General features: G+C 44.8%; 1 protein-coding gene across 1 annotated transcript in view; it reads right to left on the reverse strand.

Annotated features, from left to right (window-relative positions):
• Nucleotides 1–21,611, reverse strand: part of birc6 (baculoviral IAP repeat containing 6) — a 346,340-nt gene that overhangs the window by 152,295 nt on the left and 172,434 nt on the right. Inside the window, exons 61-63 of the mRNA XM_034184474.1 lie at nt 20,688–21,015; nt 20,080–20,297; nt 4,487–4,651 (exon numbers count right to left, since the gene is read on the reverse strand). Coding sequence (XP_034040365.1) covers nt 4,487–4,651; nt 20,080–20,297; nt 20,688–21,015 — 711 coding nt within the window. The remainder of the gene's footprint in view (nt 1–4,486; nt 4,652–20,079; nt 20,298–20,687; nt 21,016–21,611) is intronic.

Here is a 21,611-nt window from a genome sequence, read left to right on the forward strand (position 1 = left end):
CTGCCTTTTTTCCCCCTCCGCGTTTATGCTTTATTGTTTTTATCCGTGTATCATTGATATATTCACCTCTGCATATTTATATTGATGCTGCAGAATAAACTCAATCAATCAATCAATCAATCAATCAGAAACAATATTTTATTTGTTTTAACAACATCTGTCAGAAGGCGTGTGTATGCGCATATACAAGCTTTTGAAAAGACCGGAAGTTACTTTTGACCGCGTGTGATGTGCGTGCACGCTGACGTCAACTAGATGTCTTGTAAATCACTCCAGAGGTGCGATCAGGTTACAAAACAGCGTTTTTAGTTTTAGAAGTGTTTATTTCTTGCTAGCTTTTTCCATAACATATGAGAAACATGTTAGATTACACAGAAACGCAACAGTTTGGAGCAGATTCTGCCATGTTGGATTAGTAGCTAGAGCAGAGAAAGACCAGCCAGTGACATCACAGTACTTCTCTCCTCTGATTGGCCCTCTACTCTGATTTGAAGAAGCCTCTGAAAATACATTTCATATGTACAGCTTCAATCAATGTATTCAGAAGCAACTAAAAAGTTTTTTCAGTTCAGCAGGTGATTAATTTTTTAGCATTTGATTAATTTCTGGTTTACTACATTTTTAGCCATCTCCTTATTTTCTCATAATTAACTTTTGTCAGCTGTCTAGTTGACAATCTTCAGGCCTTTTGGATTCCCTGATTTTCAGGTTGTAGTTTTTCTGACATTTTTAAGGTTCATTATTTGAATTGTGTATAAATGCTTTCAGACACATTTCTTGAATGAAAAGGTATGACTGTATATAAATAAAGCTTAAAAAAACATCTGACAATTATGTTTTTTTATGCTTGGTGAATAGTTCTTGGTGGGAGAATTTGAAGAAATATAAGGTTTCTGTTGATGGTGTGAGATGTTTGAGGTCCCACTGTGAAGCTACAAAATGAGAAATACTTCTTTCTCTCACCTGCTGAATGGACATCAGGGTACAGCATTGGGCAGCCGCTCTGCAATGAGGGCCAGGCCACCCATGCCAGCAAACACCTGCAGCGGCGACTGAATGGGGTTGGTGTCAAGCAGGGACTCATCAGTAGCAGCATCAAGACATTCCTCAGTGGGCATCATAGGTTCATCCTCAGGGGCAGCTGCTGAGCATGTCACAGTGATCCACTGCAATGAGAGCAAAGAAAGGACCTGTCATATGTTTATGTATTGTCTACTGCCAGTGACCATGTGAAGAACTACTTTATTTGAAATTGAGAACGTACACTGAGGAGAATATCATCAATAACATGACAATCTTTGTATTCAGTAAAACTTGATTTAAACAGGATTCCGCCATGTTTGGACACACACAATTTTCCCCCTCAAAAAGTTGGTTATTGAAAAATGAGGGCTTTATTGATAGATTCATGCTAATCACGTGTCACCTATCATTTTCATCCAGTGCTGGGTGTTTTTTGTTTGTTGGTTTGGATTTCTTGTGGACATGTTGATCTAAAACCGAGGTGTGATCCAGCACAGAGTTGGCACTAAGGTCGAATTATTTGGATTTTTAAGTGCCACTACCGATTATCAGAAGGTTTGGAGACTGATACCAATATCTGAGGACGATATTAGCATGCAGTAAAAAGTGTCAAAATTTAATACAACTCACTCTTAATACAACTTTCTTCAAACATTTTGCAGCATTTCTTTAATTCACAACAAGCTTCAACATGACCAAAAAGTGCAAGGAGCTATAAATAACATAATTATGACGTTCAACAAATAAATCAAATAATCAAATCAAATCAATACAGCAGTCTGCATATTGCCATATTCTGTACCAGTCTGTGGGACAGCAGGCTTCAGCACCGACAGGCTGACCTTCTCGAACAAATCAAGGAGTGTTGTAGGTGGGACATTACTGCAAACCAGAAAGCAGTGATTTATATTTTAAAAGAGTGGTATGCGCTAATAGCTCCGCAGTGCCTGAAGTAAGGGGCCATTTACCCCCCAATGATGGGTACTTCTCACACATCAATTGGTGTATGTGAACCAGAATAACTTAAAGTAAGTCCTATTTCATTCCACCTAACTGCCAGATGGCGGTGCTTAACACCTGGATTAGCCCACGCGCACATCTTATACCAACAAAGACACAATAGTGGGTGTGACATGGGTGACGTCAGCCAATAATATATAAGAAAGTCTAACCCAGCATCCGGTTCTTTTTTCCATATCTCGCATGAGAGCAGAAGGTCAAATTATTTCGGAACGCTTGTCTTGTCAGAGCCTTGCAACCTTTTAGATTGGTGCTGCGCATACGTGTCCTCCAGAGGATGCAAGACGACGACTTGTTTCCTCAGCTCGGCGTCCGCTCACGGTGAGTAAGCCTGGCTATTACGGGTAAACGACTGGTGGCTTAACTTGTTACTGTAAACGTTAGCAGGATAAGCCCGGATGTTTTGCGTTATCTTTCACCACTGTGGCATAAATGTTTAACTTGTTTCCGTTTATATTAGACACACTCCACCGGCATATTTTTTTTGACTGACCTACATGTTGTGTGTGTTTCCCCGAACATAGTCAGGCTGTACCGCGCCAACTTGGTTGCTCTGGTGTGAGTGTTTTTTCCGCTTCCTGCTCCACCGCCATTTGGTGGCTTGGCGTGTTATTAAAATTGACCTGCATATTACATGTGTTTCTCGCAACATAGCCAGGACGTAGCCAGGCCATACCACGTTGATTTGGCTGCTTCGGTGTAAGTGTTTTTCCAGCTTCCTGCTCCACTGCCATTCTGTGGCTTGGTTTATTCATTTGATTGAGCTGCATGTTGCGTGTTGCCTGTTAACGTACCACACTGATTTGGTTGCATGAGTGTTTTTTCCACCTCCTGCTGTCCCACCATTTTGATAGTTATGCTCTGCCATTTGGTGGCTTGGCTCATTGCCATCTGTGTTGGTCCATGGACTGTTGGCGTATTATGTAAATTAAAATGCTGTTGCGAGTGTTCCCCACTCCGTTTATACAGCAGGTGTAGCCGGGACTGACCGCTGGTGTCTTGATTGAATTGAGCTGTATGATGCATGCTGCACCGCCATTTTGGTGGCTTGACTCATTGCCGATGGTCTGTGTTGGTCCATGGACTGTTGGCGCATTATGTAAATTAAAAGGCTGTTGCAAGTGTTCCCCACTCCGTTTATCCAACAGCTGTAGCTGGCATGCTGCACCGCCATTTTGGTGGCTTGGCTCATTGCCGTTAAAGTCACTGTGGCAGGAGTGTTTCCATGCTTCCTGCAACACTGCCGTCTTGGTAGCTGAGCTCATAACACTTGACATTTGTGTTAATTCACAGACTGCTGGTGTATTTTTTTTTTTGTAATTAGACTGATTGTTACGAGTGCTTCCCACTACCCGTTTTACCATGTGTCAAAGGAATTGGCAGCAAAGCATATTGAGTGTGCTTCACTTACTGTGAACACTCATGGGGGGGGGAATACAGTCACTGAGTCAGTCAGTAGGTCTGCTCAACTTACATAAGTATTTAACAGACTGTACAGTGCATCCGGAAAGTATTAGAGCTTCACTTTTTCCAGAATTTGTTGTGTTACAACCTTCTTTCAAAATGTAGTATTTTTTCCCTCAAAAGTCTGCTCACAACACCCCATAATAACAACATGAAAAAGTTTTTGGAAATTTTTGCTTTAAAAAAACTAATAAATCACATACATAAGTATTCACAATGTTTCGTCAATAATTGTTGATGCACCTTTGGCAGCAATTGCAACCTGAATTCTTCTTGAATATGATGCCACAAATCTTGGCGCACCTATCTTTGGGCAGTTTAGCCCATTCCTCTTTACAGCACCTCTCAAACTCCACCAGAATGGATAGGGAGCATCACTGACTTTGGGAAGTCAAGCCCAAGACTGCAATCAGTTCTGATCGTGGGATCTGATGTGGAGGCTGTGGATTCCCACAAGTACCTCGGGCTGTTGCTGGACAGCAAACTGGACTGGACAACCCACACCAACCACCTGTACAGGAAAAGACAGAGCAGGCTGTACTTTCTGTGGAGGGTGCAGTCGTTTAACATCTGCAGGAAACTCCTGTGGATGTTCTACCAGTCTGTAGCAGTCAGGATCCTCTTTTACACCGTCGTATGCTGGGGGGACATCCAAGGAGGACACATCAGCTGGACAAAGTGATCAGGCGGCCTGGCTCTTTGGTTGGCATAAAGCTGGACTCTCTGGTGATGGTCGCAGAAAAGAGAACACTGGGCAAACTGCTGGACTCTCTGCACATCGTCATCAGCAACCAGAGGAGCCTCTTTAGCCACAGACTGCTCCTTCCCAAGTGCGGACCAACAGACTGAATTTTTTTTTACTTTCACTTTTGATGCTCTGTGTGCTTCTAACCCTGTGTGCTGTGATGCAATGCTGCTGAACAAAGATTGATCTAATATTTTATTTTTGCATTGTTGACAACTCTCCAGATGGACTTGCCTGTAGGAGACATGTGACATGTTCTTCTTCGAGCCGCTGTTTGGTCAGGGCCTGCTCCACATCCCAACCAGAAGCAGTGGATCCAGTACCAAAGCCAGTTCCTTTAGCCCAGTAAAGCTGCTGTTCTTCACTGGTCCCCCCACCATGACAACTGGATATCTGTGGCTGTCAACAAAGATACCCGTATGAGTTGAGGGGTTGTGGGCTTGTTTTGGGCAAACCACCAAGTAGAAAGTCTTAACAACAACGTTTTTTCAAGCCACTTGGTTTTCTTAATGAAAATGGAGATTTCTGACCTACGATGAAAAACATCCCCCACTGAGAGTCAAAACTGTAATAATCTGTCCTGTTCGATTTCATTCTTGGCCTCTCTGACATACTGTCTGGGTTTGTGGTATGCACGCTCCACAGCCGAGGACAGAAAGGTGATCCAGAGGGTCATAAACACTGCCCTAAAGATCATCAGCTGCCGTCCCCAGCCTGGAAAACATCACCCCATCCTGCTGGCTTAGGAGAACCAAGGTCATCACAGGAGACCCCTCACACCCATTTTTGACCTGCTGCCCTCTGGGAGATGCAACAGGTCAACAAATCCCACACAGTAGGCTGTCAGCTTCTTCCCATATGCAATATGTACTGCAAACACCCATGGACACACTCACCCACAGACCTACTCCCAGGAACACCTCCCTCCCCCGGACAATAAACAACTCAACTTATCTCCACCCCCCCCAAACCACCACCACCACGGACAATAAACAACCCAATCTACCCCCCCCCCCCCCAAGACAACAGACACCCCAGTATACCTCCTCCCATCTTTAGCACTTAACAGCACTGCCCTAAATGTTCCCGCAGTGTTCACAATCACTGCCCTAAATGTTACCCCCAGTGTTCATAATCACTGTCCTGAATGCTAACAGTCAAGTTTTAAGATGTACTTTATTTTATATTAGTATACAGTACATATTTCAGATTTAAGCAAATTTTTTCAGGTGTATGTCTTTTTTGTGGTGTACAGAAGCTCTGTGGGAGCAACCCGCCCCCCAACCCCCCCCACTGTACAATGACAATAAAGACGATTCTTCTATTCTGAGCCCAGATGATGGCCAGAATTCATTCACTTCATGTCTTGGGGCTGGACACTTGAGACAAGCACTCACAGATGACACTTGCTGTTTCTTTGCCATTGGCTGAGAGACCGGCCAGCCTGGCTATATTTGAAGCTGAGCTGCCCTCTGCACCACCGACCTCCAACTGATGTAAGCGCCCACATGCTGAGGCCCTTACTACTACAGTAAATAAGAGTAGCCATGACCTGGTCTTGTCTGATATGGTTGACACATTAGCCTCTGAATTTGCTCAGATTAAGATTAAGATTGCACCTTAGTCTGCAGCCTCCTACAGCTTCTGCTATTCCTATCACAGAGCAGTTTGCACCTTCCTGTGAATATAGTGAGGAGGAGCTGATTCCCCCTACTACCAGCCACCGTGATGAAGATGCAATGTCAATCACAGCATCTGAGTCATTATTTAGAGTGGGCCAGAGAGGTCAGTTGGGGAGCCAAGGAGAGGGGGGTTGTTCCCCTCTTCCTTCCATAAGGGACTCCCACACCTTAGATCTAGACTCTCCTCAGGAGTCTGGCCTCTGTCCACCGTAAAGCACGCCATTCAGTTGGCCTTGTCGTGGCTTGGCGTTGATGCTCCTCAAACAGATATTGCTCCTTCTAGTGCCTTTTTTAAAGTAACTCAGACAAATATGATGAAATATGATCAAAATAAAATCATATTCCATTGAAGACAATGGTCCAGAATTATTTCTCAGAATTGCACATCTTCATATGGTGTGCTACCACTGTCCAACTTCAAAGAAAGCTTAGTTCTCCATCATATGTAGGACTGTACAGAAGAAACTCTGATGTGTGCAAGATGTACCTCAGCAACAACACAGATGAAATATAAGGTTATGCAGACAGACACAATATGAAGTTACAAGTCTATTGTCTCACATCCTCAGGGCCCCTTCACACATAGTACGAATAAGTACAAATCAGGGTGAATCACGGCGGAACAGCTCGTATGAGGGAACCACGAGAACATTGAGCCGACGGACAGATGTGAACAATCTCACTGCAACGGTGTCGTACACTCGTGCAAGACACCTGCTTTGTGAGTTCATCATCAGTCAATCACAAATACTGACCATTATGAGCTTTTGTTCAAATCTGTATCTCAGGGGTCACAAACCTGTTCCTGGAGAACCCCTAATCCTGTATGTTTTCCACGTCAACTTACTCAAGTCACACCTATTTTTTTTTAAAGTGGTGTCTTCCAGCTGTTGATTGTCTGAGCACACCTGATAGTTAATTCCCTGAGAGTGGATCAGGGAGAGTTAGAAAACATGCAGAGCAGGTGCTCTCCAGGAATAGGGCTGGTGACCCCTGCTCTAAGACACTTGTCTGATGGAAGCATACACTTGTGCAAACAGAAGGGAAATGCCACAGTGACTGTCACATACACAATGATGTAGTCACCATAGCATTTCCTTTTGTGCCATCACAAGATGATTCCTAACTCAGTATATTTACATGACACTGAAAAAACATGTAATGACTACATTAGTCCAACTCAAACTGGACTTTTTAAGTCCATGTAAACATGTTAGTCCGAATGAAATTGGACTCGAGTTTTTCCAAAGTCTGACTAACACACCTTGACAATGTGATCAAAAGTCAATTAACTCCTGCATGTATATGCTCAATCAGACAGAATTGTGTACAGATCCTTGCAACATGGGGCCGTGCATTATCCTGCTGCAACATGAGGTGATGTTCTTGGATGTATGGCACAACAGTGGGCCTCAGGATCTCATCACGGTATGTCTGTGCATTCAAAATGCCATCAATAAAATGCACCTGTGTTCTTCGTCCATAACAGACGCCTGCCCATACCATAACCCCACCGCCACCATGGGCCACTCGATCCACAACACTGACATCAGAAAACCGCTCACCCACACGATGCCACACACGTTGTCTGCCATCTGCCCTGGACAGTGTGAACCGGGATTCATCCGTGAAGAGAACACCTCTCAAACGTGCCAAACGCCAGCGAATGTGAGCATTTGCCCACTCAAGTCGGTTACGATGACGAACTGGAGTCAGGTCGAGACCCCGATGAGGACGACGAGCATGCAGATGAGCTTCCCTGAGACGGTTTCTGACAGTTTGTGCAGAAATTCTTTGGTTATGCAAACCGATTGCTTCAGCAGCTGTTCGAGTGGCTGGTCTCAGACGATCTTGGAGGTGAACATGCTGGATGTGGAGGTCCTGGGCTGGTGTGGTTACACGTGGTCTGCGGTTGTGAGGCTGGTTGGATGTACTGCCAAATTCTCTAAAACGCCTTTGGAGACGGCTTATGGTAGAGAAATTAACATTCAATACACGAGCAACAGCTCTGGTTGACATTCCTGCTGTCAGCATGCCAATTGCACGCTCCCTCAAATCTTGCGACATCTGTGGCATTGTGCTGTGTGATAAAACTGCACCTTTCAGAGTGGCCTTTTATTGTGGGCAGTCTAAGGCACACCTGTGCACTAATCATGGTATCTAATCAGCATCTTGATATGGCACACCTGTGAGGTGGGATGGATTATCTCAGCAAAGGAGAAGTGCTCACTATCACAGATTTAGACTGGTTTGTGAACAATATTTGAGGGAAATGGTGATATTGCGTATGTGGAAAAAGTTTTACATCTTTGAGTTCATCTCATACAAAATGGGAGCAAAACCAAAAGTGTTGCATTTATATTTTTGTTGAGTATAATTAAGGACAATGGAATGCACCCTCCTATGTAAAACCAGACTCTACGCCCCCACAGTGACACACAAATCAGAGTTGCACAAGGACAGCCACTGCAGTAATGACAGGAGTTTGGGTCATATCCCAGCCAGCTGCCCCCATGATCCGTCTTGAGCTCTAACAGCTACATAAATCCAGTGGAGAAAAGGAAGAGTGTATTAGGCTGGGCATGTCACATCTGGAATGAAACAAATGGAAGCCACGCCAATTCAAGTAGGTCCCACACACACACACACACACACACATATATAAAAACATAAACAAGAAACACATATGACCACAGTTTGCACAGTCAGTGCAGTGCCTGAAGAGGATTTATATAACAGCTGAGTGGATCCTTGTCATTTGATTGGTGTTTTGTATGTCACATGACATGGATTATTCATCCTATTTGTGTTTCGTTGCATTTCGCGTGCAATTTGGTTGCATTCTTTTTGTATCATTGCACACTGCAAACCCTGCCCACGAACACACTAGTGGGCAGCGTTTACATAAACATGGGAGAGTTTGTTTTGCTGACGGATGATGATTTGAACGAGGTAATTGACGGTGCTAATTTTTCTAACACACACCCACAAGAATAAAAAAGAAATCCACTACGTTGTAAGCCGTCTGGAGGCATGAAGAGCTGTTAGGATGAAGATGATTAAGCGAGGATGAAGAGCTGGACTAATTTGTGATGTGAATTTTCGCTGGACTAAAGCCTTTTTTTTTTGGAAGTACACAAAGTCAGTGCACAGCATCATGGACTACATTGTCACAATTATTTTGAACCATCTGTTTTTGAAAGTTGACTGGGAACAATTTTGGACTATTTAAAGTTTGTGATGGACTGGTGAAGTCAAAGCACCAGTGGAACATCAAAATGTAAGTCCCCTTTCTGTTGTTTATAAATTAATAAAATATCAAATGATAAGGATCTATTTTAGCCGTTATATAAAACAAATGAATGTTTTCACATTCTTTCTGGAACATTCCAGCTTTCACCTCATAAAATATTCGTACCATTGAACTCAAACATTCATTTTGTATAATATATTTAGTAAAATCAGACCCTTTAATGATGCCTATATCAGGCATGTCACAGAGCATTTTCAAAAAGTGAAATGGGTGAGGGAATGAAGCATAAAATGGTACTTTCTGGTGAGTTTTGATAGTTTAAATGGCACAAAATTAAAGTTATCATAAACCCTTTACTGGGTGTTTGAATCATCACCAAGCAGGAGATTATTCAAAGACTCAAGAACCAGTGATGAAGGTGGCCCTTGAAAAAAATCAGAGATTATTTTTCATGCTGTTGGGGGTCCCACGGCTAGGGGTGTCTGGGGAAAATACTAGATGCAATGTGCAATTTCTCAGTCCCATTTTCTTGCTCATTTTAGTCATAAAAACCATATTTTCCCATAGTGACAAGATGGCAGAACTATAATGCACTCTGTCACGGATTACAAAAAAAAAAAAAATCACATATCTGCATCGGACTGTTACTGCTCTCTCTACATTAATCTAAACTAGGGGTGGCCAAGTTTGGTCCTCGAGAGCCACATTCCTGACACTCTTACTTGTCTCCATGCTCCAACACACCTGAGTCCAATGAAAGGCTCATTAAAAGTCTGCTAACAAGTCTTTCATTGGATTCAGGTGTGTTGGAGCAGGGAGACAACTAAGAGTGTCAGGAATGTGGCTCTCGAGGACCGAACCTGGCCACCCCTGATCTAAACATCTGACCAGTAATTTGTGCTTTTATTAAAACTGATAGTGTTTTAAAATAAACAAAAATAAAAACTGATACAAGTAAAGCTGCACTTACTGTTCATTAAGTTAACAATATCACTTTTTCCAGTGGCAGATGGTCCATAGGGGGCGCTTGGGCACTGCCCTCCCAGATGTGGAGGAAAAAAATAATATATTTAAAAAAAGTATTATCAATGCAGTTTTACTTAATAGTATGTGCCTACATACAATCTGAATAATTAAAATAACATTTGCACCAACTGACTCATTCAACAGTGTATTAATTTCCACAGACAGAACGCATCATTTCTCTTCTTGGGCAATCACTCAAAGAACCCCTTGAAGTGCTGCGAAATGACCAATTGTGTATGTTGCAGAGGAAAAATAAAATATTTGGCCAATCAGCATCACCAAATTTAGTATCTTGGGGGTAACAGAATTTTCACCCCTGGACCAATTGTGTGTGGTTGCTAAAGAAAAATAATAAATATTTGGCTAATCAGCATTGACAAATTTAATGGCCTTGGGCGGGGGGACCTACGATAAAAATTCCGCCCCTGGATTTACTCAAAGTGCTGCTGTTTTTGACGGAAATAAAACCTCACCAATGTTTGGGTTATTTATTTATTTTCTGTCTCCGTGTGTTTGCTGGAGGTAAGTGAACAACTTTTGGGACACAGATTTTGGGAGGTGAGGGGGGGAACCTGGGATTAAAGGAGCGACCACAAACTGCCGCACACGGCTGCGCTCACATAGGCGGCTCGGAGTTTGGTAGGTGGAAAAGAAGCAGCACGACACAACTTTTTTTCCAGCTTGGACTACGGCGAGGGCGGTCGCATCTCCTCCTCTCCTCTAAACGCTGCTCCAACCGTCAAAGTCCCGCCTTCACCGGCACTGTGGAATTCTTCAAACTATATTTGGGTTTACCATGGAATTGATCAGCTGTTCTCAGACGTTATTGACCCATTTTTCAACAAGGAAATTCAGGGGCTGGGGGACCCTGTGTCCCCAGATGGAACTACCCTGCGAGCTCTGTTCTCAACGCCTGGGAGAAGTGGCGTGTTGAGTGCTTGGTACCATGATCTGTGGAGGACGTCGAAGATTTATTTATATTTGGTTTTATTGTGGGAGAGCTGGTACTTATTGGTTTATGTGCTGCCCTGACCTACCGGAGACTTGGCAAGACTGCTGCTACCAGAACCACAACCCCTCACCTGTTGTCATGATTAACGAGTTGGGCAAGGCGATACATTTTCAGACTGCATTAACCCTTGAACTCAGATGTAAGTTGGATAACATCTTGGAGTAAATGTATGCCTTGCAAAACAAGATGTCGGAGAACAGGGAATACTCATAAATTGGATTTGGTCGGTCAGAGGAGTTGCAAATGTGTTTCTGTGCTGTACCCTATACATGGCGGTCTTATCAGCCTCCGAAGGTCAAAACGCTCCGCTCCCAAAGACAGATTTTGAAACATGATATAAAAATCAAAGACTTACCGGGAGTGTTAGCTTTTCTGTATGAAATTTTTTTTTAAAAGTCGGGTTGAACTAGCCCCATTTGAATTTATTCCTGATGAACTTTAAATTGTCTCCCTGCAGCAGAACAACATTTCATCCATTTGTTTTGTAGTTTCAGCACGGCACGGAGTAAAATTTGTCACAGTGCCTCTCATTGGCTGCTATCTGGACAAGCGGCAGCAGGTTATATTTATCTTTCAGTCTCGCAACAGGATGTGAAAATGTCAGACATCCACTGTGACTTCTCATCAGAGATGTTTCCAAATGATTTTACAGATATCAACATCAGCCCAGACTAAATCCAATGAGGGCCAGGAAAATACAACTAACCTGGAAACGATCGCCATGGAAGTAACGACCCGGATTTCCAGGAATTCCCAGAAAACATTCATCACTGAAGAACAAGCAGGTTTTATTTCTGAACTGCTGCAAAAATTAATCCAGGAGTCAATTACTGCAGGAGTGGAGTGGAAGGAAAGGCAAATTTATGTCTTTTCAATCACTGAAATGCTTTTTTTTTTTATTAATTAAGAAAATGTGATATATTTACCATGTCTGTGACTTCTTTCCCAATCATGAACGTTCAGTAAAGGTGTTGCCAGTGTAATATGAAAATGCTCCAGATCTTTCTCTCTTACTTGTGTGCTGTGTGAATCGTGTGAATGAACTATAAACTGCACACAAATTTGTTCAAGTATTTTGAAGCAGCTATAGTTAAAGTGAAACTAAAACAAAATGCAGTTCTATTCATTCCTCCTGACCGCCAGAGGGCGGTGCTTTAGCACCTGGATAACTACATGTGCGCAGCACAGAGGTCGAGAATATATAACAACCAAAGTCACGCCATTGATGTGATCTGGGTGATGTCACTGGTTGTCTTTAATACTAGAAGCACCCAGCGCTCGCTTCTTTTCTACATTCTCGCATTCTTAGAGATTGAGAACGCATTTAGCTGCGATTGCAGCTCTCGCTTGTAGCCTCGCAACCCACCTTTGGTTGGAGCTACATGCACTGCACACGTCCTCCAGAGGCAGCGAGACACGGCTTCACCGTTTTTTTGTTTTGTTTCGTATTCTTTGACTGACACCTGTCATGAGTACACCTTCCTAAAAGCCAGGTGCGCGCCTTTGCCACTGCCCTGCTGGGTATTTTCCTCTGTGCACATTAGCTGTGTTGTTTCGACGAAAGCTGGCTATTTATTTAGTTGTGTCACTAACCCCGTTAACTACGTGGTAGTGTGTGTATCAGAACCAGTATAGTGTACTGTGTTGGGCTTGCTGTGAGTGTTTTCCACTCCTTGAATACTTCGTCTGCAGTGCCGCCATTTTGCTAAGTTAACAGCTCCGCTAGCAGCTAGTGTTGTCGTCGTTGCTCTAAGTGACTTAGCACTTGGGCTGTGAGTTTTTCGGCTGGGTGCATCATGTTATACTTGGCTGTGAGTGTTCACGCTCCGGGCCTTGTATTAGCTTTTACACTGTGAGTGTTTCACGCTCCGTGCCTCATTGCGAGTCTGCGGTTGGAGTGTTTCACGCTCCGTGCCTCGTGCCGAGTCTGCGGCTGTGAGTGCTTCACGCTCCCTGCCTCATGTCGAGTCTGCGGATGTGAGTGCTTCACGCCCCGTGCCTCGTGTCGAGTCTGCAGATGTGAGTGCTCCACACTCCGTGCCTCGTGTCAAGTCTACGGCTGTGATGCTTCACGCTCCGTGCCTCGTGTCGAGTCAGCGGCTTATTGAGTTGCTTCACGCTCCGTGCCTCGTGTCAAGTCGACAGCTGGAGTGCTTCACGTTCCGTGCCTCGTGTTTAAGTCGACGGCTGAGTGCTTCACGCTCCGTGTCTCGTGTCAAGTCGACGGCTGGAGTGCTTCACGCTCCGTGCCTCGTGTCAAGTTGACGGCTGTGAGTGCTTCACTCTCCGTGCCTCGTGTCAAGTCGCCGGCTGTGAGTGCTTCACGCTCCGTGCTCGTGTCGAGTCAGCGGCTGGGAGTGCTTCACGCTCCGTGCCTCGTGTCAAGTCGACGGCTGGAGTGCTTCACGCTCCGTGCCTCATGTCAAGTCGACGGCTGGAGTGCTTCACGCTCCGTGTCTCGTGTCAAGTTGACGGCTGTGAGTGCTTCACGCTCCGTGGCCTCGTGTCAAGTCGCCGGCTGTGAGTGCTTCACGCTCAGTGCTCATGTCAAGTCGACGGCTGTGAGTGCTTTCACGAGCTGTGCCATGTGTAAAATCGACGGCTGTGAGTGCGTTCACGCTCCGTGCCTTTGGTTACTATTTACACTGCATGTGATTCACGCTTTGTCTTTCCATCTGTAACCGTCAGGGCTTGCGTTAGCCATCTGCACGCAGTCCACAATGTGACAGGGCCTTTGTTGCATGGCTGTAGTACCTGTTTTGGTCCCTTGAGCCCAGATGAATGGACATATGTTTTGTCCCTCGTGTCTTGGGATCGGACACCTGACGGAAGCCCTGACTGGCGATGCCTGCCTTAATTGTGCCAGCATGCCACTGGCATAGAGATCTGCTAGACTTGCGGCATTGGAAAGTGGCATATCTAGTGCAACTTTGGCCTCAGCCCCAGGAAGGAACAAAAGCACCGTAAAGCCCACATGCAGGAGCCCTTCTGCTAAGAGGTTACTCATGACCATGCTTTGGCTGAAAAGGTCGAAACATTGACTTCTGAGTTTGCTCAGATTAAGTCCTTGCTTCTGAATATACAGCACGGATGCAGTGGACAGTTCCTGATGTCCCTAATGAGGCTGATCAGACCAGGTAGTTACTCAGCAGGAGGAAGATGTCGTGTCTATTGCTGCGACTGATTCCTTGTACATGACAAGTGATATAAACTGTGTGGAGGATGAGGATGAGAGGGGTCTTTCTCCAAGCCATTCATTAGTGGGCTCTCACACCTCTGAGGCAGAGTCCCTGCCGCAAACCGGACCTGGACTATCCTTTGTCAAGCAAGCTGTTCAGTTGGCTTTATCCAGGCTTGGGGTCAACAATCCCCCTGCGGAAACCACCGCTTCAAGTGCCTTTTTCAAAGTCACTCAGAAGCCTGAGTTCAACGTTCCAATTTCACAACCATATATTGAGGAGCTCCACCGATGTTGGGCAGACCCCAAAACATTGACACATCTATCGCAGGACTGTAGAGCCCTTAGCTCTATGTGTGATTCGGTGCAGTATGGTCTGAACCGTATGCCCGCCATTGACAGCATTATTGCGAACTGGTTGTGGCTCCAGCTGATTGCGTTCGGCCGGATGCCCGCTGCCCACGACCTCAGTGTAGGGTCACTGATGACCTCCTCACCAAAAGCTATGACATAGCTGCTCACATCGGTCACCCAGGCAACTCACTGTCCCATTTAGCCCTTGCCCTCTCAAAGTCTTTGAGGGGAGTCCTCAGGGATGCGAGGCAGAGGTGGTCGGGTCTGACTGCCAACGTTTGGCCCCCAGCCGTTTTTCACGAAATCAACTCAGCCACTGGGAGGCTAAAAGTTCAAGACCCCATGGGTCATTTCACCTTGTTCGAAGGTTACAGAATTCAGTTCAGATGTCGTTCTCCAAAGGTTCAATGGGGTGAGGATGACTGTTGTTTCTGACTCGGTGCAGTCTGCCGCCCTACAACAGGAGATTTTGGAACTCCTGGAGAAGGGGGCCCATAGAGCCAGTTCACAGTTAAGACCAGCTCAGGGTGTTCTATTCAATTTACTTCCTTGTTCCAAAGAAGGATGGCGGCTTTCGCCTATTCCTTGACTCCGACGTCTGAATCGTTATTCAAAGTGCTGCAGTTTCACAGCTCTGCACAGTAGACGTCGTTCAAACTATCACACCAGGCGACTGGTTCACAAGTGTCGACTTAAAAGCGCCTATTTCCCTGTCTAACGAGCAAGGGGGGCTTGCTTTACCTTGCCTCATTGCTATTATAACGCAGTACAACTGCGACCATTAGTCTGACTGGTGTAACCCAAGTTACAATTCAAATGGAAGGAGATAGATCAGGGTTAATGGCACAACGTCCAATTAGTACACTTATGGAGATCCCTTGATTGAAAATGAGTATTAGATATAATAACCCAATTTTTACTGTTCACTGAAGGTATGGAGGGACATCATCAAAAAATAGACATTTATGAGAAATTAGAATTTTTTAAATGGCTTGCTTCGATTCAGATTTCATACCAGGGAAAGTAGATTAGGATTTAAAACCTGTGCAGTAAGGGCCTTACTACATATTATACTTTGTCGAGAAAGGTGTGTGAATGAGCTTCCAGGATCCAAAGAAAGTTCGGACTAATAAATCAAGACCACTTCAGGTATTTACAAATTAGGGACATTATTAAAAAAAATTCATTCATAAACCAATTTTGAGAAAGGGGACATTTTTGATATCCTGTCGAGTGCATATAACCATGCCCCAATCCAAAAATTATCTCCAATTGTATATGGTGATTCAAAATTACAAGGTAATCCTCCACACATTTAAAAGATAGGTGGGAAAAAGAGGGCAATTTTTCTTTAACGTTGGACAGTTGGGAGAGAATATGTCAGCAACAATGGTACGTTACCAGTGCCCCTTCATGGAGAGAATTTTCTTGGAAAAATGCAATTCGTTATTTCCGTACACCAGCCCAACAGTCGAAATATTCAGACCAGATCAAATGCTGGAGGCAATGTGGTCAAACGTTGGCAGACCATTTTCATATATTCTGGAATTGTTCTTCTGTTACTCCATTTTGGGATGAAATGCATATTGTTTTGGAAACAGTTTTTAAAAAGAAAATTCATAGAAAATTTGAAATACTATATCTTGGAGATTTGTTAGAATTAAAACTTACGAAAGCAGAACTATTTGATGAAAGTGTTATTGGTAGCAGGGAAAAAATGTATAACCAGGCACTGGCTTCAGAAAGAAATATCAACTATTAATGAGTGGATTAACATTATACATCAGATTTTCACTATGGAACGGTTGACATTTAAGGTGAAACTCCAGACGGATGTTTTTGAAGAATTTTGGAAAAAATGGCTATCCTTTGTAATAGTAATTAGACCTGACTTTGTCTGATTTGTACTAAAACCCCACTGTGTTCGTGTTCTGTTTTTATTTGTATACAATCGAAAAAAACAATAAAATGTGAATAACAAAAAAAAAAAAAAGACGCCTATTTCCATGTGCCAGTGGTGCCTCGTCACAGGCAGTTTCTCCGCTTTGCTTTCAAAGGTCAGGCATACCAGTTCAGGGTGCTTCTTTTCGGCCTCTCTCTCGCCCGCGTACATTTACCAGATGGTATGGCTGCAGCACTAGCCCCACTGCAAGCCTCTGGATTAAGAATCCTACCCTACTAGACGATTGGCTTGTCTGCGCTCCGAATTAGGAGCAGGCGCACAACGACACAGCTCTTCTACTGAACCATGTCTCTCATTAGGACTCACAGTGAACTTTGCAAAGAGTTCTCTTGTTCCCAGTCAACAAACGACCTTCATCGGCATTACCATCAACTCCCTGACTATGACTGCATCGCCATCCCCGCAGAGAGTGGACGATGTAATTCGTCTCGTCTCACACATTCAACGGGCTGTGACAGTGCCTTTTGGTTTGCTGCTCCGGTTGATGGGCAAATTGACGGCAATGTCGCTAGTGGTACCTTTGGGACTTCTGTTCTTACGTCCCCTACAGATTTGGATCAACAACCTAGGCCTCAACTCAAAGTTGCATCAGCACAGGCTTGTACGACTCTGGTGAGGGGTGTCTGGAGTCCTCAGGAGAGACTCCAACACATAAACGTGCTGGCGCTTCGCGCTGTGCGACTGGTTCTCAAGTATTTCCTCCCGGCCCTGAGAGGAAGACATGTTCTTGTCCGGTCGGACAATACGTCAACAGTCTATCACATAAACCATCAGGGGGGCACCAGGTCCGATCACTCATTGGCAGAAACTCGGAGGCTTCTCTTATGGGCGTTGCCTCGCCTTCAAAGTGTCAGAGCAGTTCATCTGCCCGACGTACAGAACAGCGCTGCAGATTTACTCTTCAGACAGAAACCACCACCGGGAGAGTGGAGACTGAACCCGATGTTGGTCCAAATGATCTGGCAGAAGTATGGTGTAGCGGAAGTGGACCTTTTCGCTTCAAGCACCTCGACACATTACCCACGGTGGTACTCCCTCTTGGAACCAGACAGCCCGCTGGGGCAGGATGCATTGGCTCACCCGTGGCCAGACTGCCTCCTTTATGCCTTCCCTCTCCCGCTGCTGATGTTGACACTGCACAGGATAGATCAGAGAAGCCACAGGGTGCTGCTGGTTGCTCCATTCTGGCCGGGGAGGATTTGGTTTCCCATGATTTACAAACTCCTCGAGGGGGAACCTCTCTCTCCCGGAGAGGAAGGACTTGTTATCACAGCTACAGGGGAGGATTTGGCACCCTCACCCAGAACGCCTTCAACTGTATGTGTGGCCTGTTTGATGGGCCGGACTCCTGTTAAGTTCTTGTGACCAGGCTGTTGTTCAGACTATCCTTAATTCATATGCTGCTTCTACCAGGGCTTTGTATGACAACAGATGGAAGCTGTTTGCGGGGGTGTGAGAACCAAAAATTAGACCCGGAGCGTTGCCCTGTGCCTATTCTCCTCAAATATTTACAAGAACTGCTAAAGAAAAGACCTTTCTATCGCCACCTTGAAGGTTTATGTTGCTGCAATCTCTGCCCGGCACGTCTACGTTGATGGCGCCGGTCAGTGGGTTCACACATCTTAGTGTGCGTTTTTTTGAAAGGTGCTCTACGTTTGCGGCCTCCAAGGCTTGCACGCGTACCTTCATGGGACCTTCCTCTAGTCCTGGAGGGTCTAAGCTTATCCCCTTTCGAACCAGTTGAAAGTGCTGATCTTAAATGGGTGTCAGTGAAGACTGATTTTCTACTTGCACTGTCTTTGGCTAAGCGGGTGGGAGAGCTCCATGCCCTATCAGTCGCTGGGGACTGTTTGTGATGGAATTCTGACGGATCTGGGGTTACGCTGTGGCCTAATCCGTCCTTTTTACCCAAGAGAATTTCAACCTTTCATGTTAACCAGCCAGTTTCCTTGGCTGTGTATGTCCCGCATTCTGATCCAGGATTATCTGTTTTCAGGTTCCCTGTGTCCTGTCCGAATGTGGAAGCAGTACATTAGTGCGACTGCCGGGATCCGGAAAAGGGATGCCCTGTTTGTGTGTTATGGTGATCACAAAGAGGCTGTGCTGTCTCAAAGCAGCGACTCTCGCATTGGGTCGTGGATGCCATTTTACAAGTATACAGGTCCAGAGGTCTTCAGCCTCCTAAGGTTACGTGTCATTCCAACAGAGTGGTGTCCACCTCCTGGGCTGCACTGAGAGGTGTCCCTTTGAGTGATATTTGTGCTGCTGCTACGTGGGCTTCGTCCTGTACCTTCGCCCACTATTACAGACTGAATGTGGCTGCTCCTCCTGCGGTGACTTCGGCAGTGTTGTCAGCCTCCACTCCCCACTGCTGATGCGAGGTGAGTGTGACTCTTCATGACCTTGTTGGTATTAAGTCATCCAGGTGCTAAAGCACCGCCCTCTGGCAGTCAGGAGGAATGAAATAGAGCGAGAGTTACGAATGTACCTACGGTTCTATGAATTCCGGATGACCGCCAGAGTTACTTGTCACTCAGAGTCTTGTGAGTTCATTCCGAAAGAAGAGAGCGCTGGGTGCATCTGGTATATATAAAGACAACCAGTGACATCACCCAGGTCACATCCAATGGCGTTACTTTGCTGGTATATATTATCGACCTCTGTGCTGCGCACATGTAGTTATCCAGGTGCTAAAGCACCGCCCTCTGGCGGTCATCCGGAATTCATAGAACTGTAGTTACATTGTTAACTCTCGATTGTTTTAAATGACAAAAGGACTGTATTTGCATGGCAATTTTCCATCTGAATCAGAAGCCCAAAGCGCTTGACAATGATGCACGCACAGTGTGTGCATGAGGCATAATATGGTGAACATATGCTGGCTAAATTGTCAAAGTGAGACAGGGGTATTAAACTCCAACCTATTTTTAAAACAACCTAAATTTATAAACCAAACTAGAAGAAAACGAAAAGCAGATGAGCAAGTTATTGTGTACAGTAAGCTCTTGCATATTCAAATGGTAAACGGATTGCATTCATATTGCGTTTTTCCATCTGCATCAGCTGCTCAAAGTGCTTTACAATAACGCCTCACATTCACCCTGATGTCAGGGTGCAGCCATACAAGGCGCTCACTACACACCGGGAGCAAGTAAGGGATTAAGGACCTTGCCCAAGGGCCCTTAGTGATTTTCCGGTCAGGCTGGGATTTGATCCAAGGATCCTCTGGTCTCAAGCCAAACACTTAAACACTAGACCATCAAATCCCCTGATAGCTGAGAGCCAGAAATCAGTGTGGTCAACTGATGTCTCCATGAACACGGTTGTAACTGTTGTGCGTATGCTCACGTAGACTTTACCTCAGAGACATTCGTGTTGGCGTTGGGGTTGCGAGGGGCGTGATGGCTGAGAGCAGACAAGCAGGCCAAAATTAGGTGGATAGCACCGATCTCAAGTGCCATACGGCGCAGCAACACACCGTCATCAGTGGTCAGAGGAGTGCTACTGAACAATGCTCGCAAGACATGGAAAGGCAGCGTGGGCAACACATTTGCCGATGGAGACTGCAGGATGTGACCTAGGCAGAGGAGAAACACCATTCATTCAACAACAAACATTTCCTTGAGCTTTAGATGAATAGGTTTTTCTTTGTAATGAGATGTACTGCACCACAAAGAAAATTCTTTAATTATCTCACTATGCTGGTATCTTCTGCACAGAAGAAAGACATGGCGATTTTTAAAGGATTCATTTATGCACTGGTATTGTATCAGATTACACTTTATTCTCGGATCAAAATTTAAATTGAAGAAGAACATTGGATTGGTGCATCCTTTTTTTTTAAATTTTTTTTTAACAAAACTAATTCAGAAACAAGACCAGATGATAAACTGAGTGTGTTTATGTGATGCCGCAACATTTCTGTGATGGTCAGTGTTGGCAGCTGTGAAGGTATTTCTTAACTTACTGCCTTCTCCATCATCTGTGACACCTAGCACTAGGCGGAGCAGACACTGGGCGTGTTTCCTCTCTTTCAACAGCACTTCTGCATAGCCTGGCAAGCGTAGGAATAATCCAAAAGCTGCCAATGAATGAGCAGGGATTGGTGACATAGTCTGTACTGAGGTTGACGATGATGACTGGGACTGCTGCTTGTTGATTGGCGGTGGCTCTGCAGCAATGGACTCCGGTGCCTCATACACAAGCTCACCAGACTGCTCGATGGTTACCCACTCAAACTGGTCACTGTCCTTGGGCTTCTCCTGGGTGGCAGAGGGCACCACCGGGGCACTGACCTGAAACAGGAAATCCAGGGAAATAAAAATGCAAAGCAAACATGAGCACTACAGTATGCACATACAGAAAGAGACAAAGCAGACAGAGGGATTTCAAAGAACAGCAACTCTGCAGTGTCATAATTCAGGAGGAGAGCACAGACACCAGCTGGCATTCATGGATCATTTGAACTGTGGGTGTTCTAGTGTTTGTCCATATTTAGGACTAAGTATCACTGGGTGAATCTGAGAGCAAGCACAGCACATCAGTGTTTAAAATTCAAATGAAAAATATCCTTCAGAAATTTCATTCTTACAAAAGACATTTCAAGAATTAAGTAGACAAACTACAATTACGTGACTAACACACATCATTCACTTTTGTGCACTCACTTAAGTAACACCATGATCACCATTTTTATGAGGATTATTTTTTTCAATGTCATTCATAATGTAATTAAAACAGCTTTTATTACCATATAACACTCAATTGTGAAGAATAGGCTTGTCCCAATAAGTTTTTTGGGCCTGATCAGTCATTTAATAGAGAATCTGTCAATACAGAGTCCCAATTCGATACTTGTACTTTCTTCAATATTACACAGAGCAGAATGCAA

This window comes from Thalassophryne amazonica, chromosome 13 (genome assembly GCF_902500255.1).
Source record: "Thalassophryne amazonica chromosome 13, fThaAma1.1, whole genome shotgun sequence".
Lineage (NCBI taxonomy): Eukaryota > Metazoa > Chordata > Actinopteri > Batrachoidiformes > Batrachoididae > Thalassophryne > Thalassophryne amazonica.